The following is a 6,006-nucleotide window of genomic DNA, read 5'->3' as shown; positions in this document are numbered from 1 at the left end:
AAATCTATAAAAGTATATTTTATGTATTATCTGTTCTGTCAGTCTTTTCTCACTCCTGAACTGCAGCATGGAATGGTTTCATGCTACAGTACATGAACATTCTACATTATTTGCATTGATTGACATGATTTATGTTTGCCAACACATCACTATATTTATCAGCTATGCACTATGACTATGGTGAACTGGGTGTGGGGTGAGGCCCGGGTCATACGTAACTGGTATTAATGACATAAATACATTTACAAGTTGAAATGGTTTATTTTGTGAAGTACCATTGTAACATTTTGTTAAAGTCAGAATTCAGTTTCTTAAAATGCCCCACTGCATGGGGAAAATGGGGAAACACTCAAACCAGACTTTATTTCAAGTATCAGTGCTATTTTTTTTAACAGTTTTGAACAGTGAAATGACCCTTAGCCAGCATATTCTGCTAGGAAAAATGTGCTATGGTTCATATAACAACAGTGTTTGTTGAAGAAAAGGGAGGGTGTCTCTCTTTAAATGGCCTATTCAAGAACAGTAACAGATACTGCTGTTAAGCAGTAATGCCTATTAAGACACTGCATATGGCACCAGGCTACACAGATAAACTCAGCTGGCTTTTTTGAATTTATGCCTCTACACGCATACAAAAATGTGATACAGAAAAAGAAAAAATTACTCGGCCAGATGCCATACAAACCCCTGAACACCATGCCCAAGATTCTTAACAAAAAAAAAAAAAAAGCAAGGTGCTAAAACACATAAAATTTCTCAACATTATTATTTCTGAACTTTTGAGCCAAACTGTCAGCCAGACCACATTTAAGTCGCTGCATTTGTCAGTTTTGCCAGTACCTCACTCAGGCCTCTTAAAAACACCAGTTTGCCTGCGAACATATTTGCCTTGCATAAAAGGCAGCTGTCATTATCATTTAGATAGGTCTGGATACAGGGGCCACACCCTGCCACCTGGCCACAGCATGCCGTTATAACAAGCACAGAATTTGGGATGTTTGTGCACATCCTACATGCCAACGCATCTCGCAGAGAGGAAGCAATGGATAGTGACTTTGACACTTGAGAAACTTTCTCCTTCACCTCCGCTAAAACGTCAATCTGTTGCACTACCTCTAGGACATTAGCCTTAATGTGGTTGACTGAAATGGTTAGCTCGTTAAATTTTTCATCTATGTTTTCAGCTAGCTTTGATGCAGAGTTTTTTATCTCAAGCTCAATGCCAAGCAGGCCATCTAGAACTTCATTTTCTTCGGGGTCCACCCTGAAAAAAAAGAAGTGAAAAAGACATGTCCATGTTCACAGACAATACTACAGTATATCTGTAACATTAAAGGGGTCATGAACTGGCTTTTTAAAAAAATATATATTGTTGTCTGAGGTCAACTTATGACGTTCGCTTGGTTTTTACATTCAAAAACATCAAAATGAATAAGTAATAGGCTATTTTCTACCATAGTTTTGAGCCTAGCTCAAAAACGCTCGGTTTTTATGGGCGTCTCGCATTGAAGACTTGGAAGTAAACGCCCACTGCTGTGAGTGGATAACAGTTTTGCATATTATAATGAGTTTCGTGTAATGCGCGAATCGGTGGGCGGGGCTAAACCGGCCGTGTTGAAGTAGGCGTTGATCTTCTTCTGCGGGGGTGGTGTTTTATCCTCTTTGTCGTCATAGTTCCCCACTTTGAAAAACGAGTCCTTTGCTGAGCCTGGTGTCAATAAAAGCTTTTATTGGACTAACAAGGACGTTTTCAGTTCTGAAACTTACAGGATATTCTTATAATATGATGACCTCTTAGATGTCAAAAGCTCAAGGAAAATTTGATTTCTCAGTTCATCACCCCTTTAACATTATCAAGATGTAGAGTAAAAATAATCATCCTTATTTATATTATTATTACACATTTTAAATGTTACTTTAAAATTATACCACCATGAATAGATGCTTTATTTTGTTATTGCATGTGGCCAATGCAAGCTATTTCAGTATTCTTCAGGTTTATGGTCTTTGTTTTCCAGTTGTTTTTCTGTTGGTGTTTGAAATAAAGCTGCTTTTAATTTTCATTGTTGACTGATTGCATGAACCTGTTATAGAATTACTAGCTATACACTTTTATATAATAATTTATTAGTGTTGTCATTTGCATTATATTTTTAGGCTTATGACGCTGAAGTAAAACTATGCCAGGCCAATTTTTATACTAGCTTAATAATATTATACAATAATAAGAAAACAACCCCAATATCATCTTGACTATCGACAAAGACATCAGCTATTGGCAATATCTATCGTAAATACACTATACTATTCAGCACAACGCTATTTGGGTGTTAGAATTCTAACTATTAAACATTGCTTTGAAGGAAAGGTGGTAACAGTTGATCAGGGAGATCATTAGATACGGGTTTTTCTGTACAGTGTATTGTTGCAAAACAGCATACATTTAAGCATGCAACTTAACTTTGCCTGCTTTAAAGACTTTGAGAAGCTTTCCTTTTATCACTGATAGTGTTAAATTAAGTAATTGTAATTCCCATTCATTGATCACTGTATTAGTGAGTTAAAACCAATAACATCATCCTTTGTCTGGTAAGTCACATAAGGCTCTGGCTCTCTGTTTTACACAATGTAAACACTCAGGTTAAATCTTAGGTTCTCTTATCAGTTCTAACAAAGACTTTTAAACAACTAAGAGGCTATATAATAACTTTATAAGAGTTAGATTAATTGATCAGATAATTGAATCTCAGATAATTAATTCAGTTCTGTACATCATCCTTCAACTGCTTTTTGATCATATTATTGGTTCAAAATAGCAGTGCAAGCTTTTAGTTTTACAAGATGACTCAAGTGAATCATGCAGAAATAGCAATAGGCCAACATGGATGAAAAGGTTGTTTGTTACTCTAATTTGTATCATTTATTTATCGGTCACACAGCCCTATTCTGGGACATTAGGTATACACCTGACCGTTATAACACTAGCTGTGATGATGCAGTCACACATAGTGAGTGGTGTTTACATGGTTATGCCTCTACTGCATAGTAGTTCATTTTGATTCCTGAAAAAAAAATATATATATATTGCCTTTTCTTTTTGGAGGCACTTTCAAGTCTTCCCGTCTTGAGCTTGGTCAGGTCTACTGTTCTGATGGCGTATACCTTCCGGCTTGATGTTTTCCAAAATTCCAAATCTAAAAATGCAACAAAATTACTAAATTATGCCTACATTACATTTCACGGTTTCTACTTACATTTCTACAAAATTCACAAAACTGCACACACAAAATGTGAGGAACACCTTATCTCTTGTTCTTTGTTGGACTTTTTCAGATATGGTGTTGCAGTGCACTTCATAATACCCTCACAAACCCACTTACAACAGCCTAACACTAGAATAGAATACAGTACAAATGTGTCATTTTTCAGTCTATGACCTTTGCACATGCCACATTTTACATTTTGTGTACCAGAATATACAATAGTTTGCTTAAAATGGTCATTTAAACAAACTGAAACACATTTAATCAACATCACTTTCGTCTGCAAGCAGTTAAACTTCTCAAGTTCAACTAGGGTGACCACCACCATCATTCTCAGATGGACTCTTTGGGCAGTTGATAAACATGTATGGTAGTTCAGGGGATAAACATGTGGACATTTGCAGTCAAATACCTTTGGTCTCTGATGTATCCGCAATTGCCAGCCCTTTGGCATCGCAGATACTGTAGCTATCAGCAGAATTTAAATATTCCTGCACTGTTTGTCCCACTGCCTGAACACCCTGGCCTTCGGATATTGTGACATGTACTGTAGCTGTGATAAAGAAAGAAAAGTTAATAATCCAGTTATTCGGTTCCCAACCCTAGTCCTGGAGTACCCTCGCTTCAAAACTGCACATTGTTTACGTCTCTCTGACAAACCCATCTGACTCTGACTCTGAGGTCTTGGAGTGTCTAGTTCTACTATTGAGCTGAATCAGGTGCATTTGATTAAAGTCCCCGTGAACCGGATCTTGCAACCGACTTCAGTGCTGTGACGTATTTCTGAGTGAAACGGAATATTGAAATGGGGTTTTACTTCAGCTCCTCCTATTTATCCATGGCTCATAGCAGACTGACGGTTGGAGGGGCGTGGTTACTTTGCGCTAGCAAAGTAAATGTTCCATTTTGATTTCATGAGGACTTTACGGAGACATGTGCAGTGATTGGGGTACTCCAGGACCAGGGTTGGGAACCACTAATCCAGTTTAACATAAGCTACAGCATTTGAAGTACAATGTTAGTACAAGTAGTTATGAGCTAAAAGATCTGGCTAATACATACTGTATGGAGATATTTTCCCGCTGTCCTCAATGTCTGCTACATAAATTTGTTTTCTTGCTGATTTGGTCCTTCGGAGAGGGTTTTGAAATGTATTAGATGGGTGTGTAAAGGCAGGGCTCCCTTTTGGGCGACAGGATAATGGTGTTGAAGGGCCTGCAACTGGTGTCAAAACTTGTTCTTTGCTTGTCCCTGAGACAGCAAATGATCCTCGGTCTCTCATCAGGGTGGTCTGAAACTGTCCAGATTGATCTGGAAAAAATGTTTCTCTTGTGATGTCGTCCTCTAAATAAAGACTATCTGGCTCAACCTAAAGAGAAGGATACAATAAAGTTTGATTAATGCCACTACTAAATGTCTAATATATATATATATATATAGCCTATATATTGTAGTCTCGTGTAGCAAGACATTCAGACTGATGGCCAACGGTCCCGTCTGAGGCTAAGACTACCTATATACTACTTTATGAATGTGACTCTGCCACGTTTCCCACTGACATGCCCCCAAATCGTAAACTTGGGGCTTAAAGAAAATCCTGAGCTTCACACTCAATATTTACAACTTTATTGCTATTTATTTCAAATACAGTTTCTGAATGTTATTTACACATAAAATATATCAAGTTATTTCATGATTAAGTGTATAGTTCAGTGGAAACGTAGGCCTATTTTTAACGTAAGTTACGAGGCAAAACTTTAACAGGACAAACAGAAATTAATTTCATTTTAACAAAAATTCTGCCCATGAATTTGAAGGCTCATATTGGCCTACTGGCAATGAAGATAAAAGACTGCATTATCAGAAGAGCTCTGCAAATGGTGCGTTTACTGGACACCACTGAAAACGGAAAATCTTGTGTGAGTTTTGGCCGTTCCGACCACGAGGTTTTGGGGACCTGAAAACGGATGTTTCATGACAAAGTGACATCGCCAACTAAGTTACTGGCGTAGCATGCATAATACATATTTTTTGTAGATCCGTGTGAACAGGGATAGTTTTGACATGGTTGTTATGTAAACATACCCTTAGTTACAAAATATATAGTAGTTAGTAACTAACCCTCAAGTGAAGACTTTACATTCCAAAACCCCGCGGGAAGCGCCCGCGCGATCACTTGCATATGCTGGCTAGTGGCTAACGCTAGCTTAACTATCAAGCTAACATTAATGAAAGTTAAAGACTTAAAAATGCACGAAAATATTTAAATCAACCAGTTAATCACCTTAAAAATAGACTCCAATCGGTCTCTCGACAGATCTCGGGCTGACATTGTCAACCTTTTTGCGCCGTGGTATCAAGGGGGTAATCCATCGACCGGAAGTTGAAGTCGGCCGGGTGCCGCCATCTTGTAGCAGAACTTCACTTGCGTTAGCATTTCCATTGACTCCCATTCATTTTGGCGTCACTTTGACAGCGAATAACTTTACATCTGAGGCGTTTAAAGACTCCATTTGTCCATTATTTATTTCTAAAGAAACACGACAATGTATAAAAGGCTCCATTACCTTCTATGTTACGTTATGGCCCCGTAGAAACAGATTTAGTAAAAATAGGCTAACGATTGCGTCATAACCACTCGACTCTCTGTCGCGCTGTACAGAAATTACCGTATAGACAGAAGTAGAAACTCGCGCGCAATCGGGGGGACGTCGAGGCATAAAGTCAAGGGAGAAGCCCATAG

General features: G+C 38.1%; 1 protein-coding gene across 1 annotated transcript; it reads right to left on the bottom strand.

Annotated features, from left to right (window-relative positions):
* Nucleotides 1-770: 770 nt before the first annotated feature.
* On the bottom strand, nt 771-5,614 carry LOC130072034 (uncharacterized). The gene is made up of 5 exons (XM_056236910.1): nt 5,548-5,614; nt 4,326-4,632; nt 3,676-3,816; nt 3,089-3,194; nt 771-1,264 (listed from the first exon to the last, which is right to left on the bottom strand). The coding sequence occupies exons 1-5, from the start codon at nt 5,593-5,595 to the stop codon at nt 808-810; spliced, it is 1,059 nt and encodes a 352-aa protein (XP_056092885.1). The 5' UTR covers nt 5,596-5,614; the 3' UTR covers nt 771-807.
* Nucleotides 5,615-6,006: the final 392 nt, after the last annotated feature.

This window comes from Rhinichthys klamathensis, unplaced genomic scaffold (genome assembly GCF_029890125.1).
Source record: "Rhinichthys klamathensis goyatoka isolate OS25496 unplaced genomic scaffold, OSU_Roscu_1.1 h1tg000473l_1, whole genome shotgun sequence".
NCBI lineage: Eukaryota > Metazoa > Chordata > Actinopteri > Cypriniformes > Leuciscidae > Rhinichthys > Rhinichthys klamathensis.
Note: the sequence above shows the minus strand (reverse complement) of the source record. Positions and strands in the feature narration are given on the sequence as shown.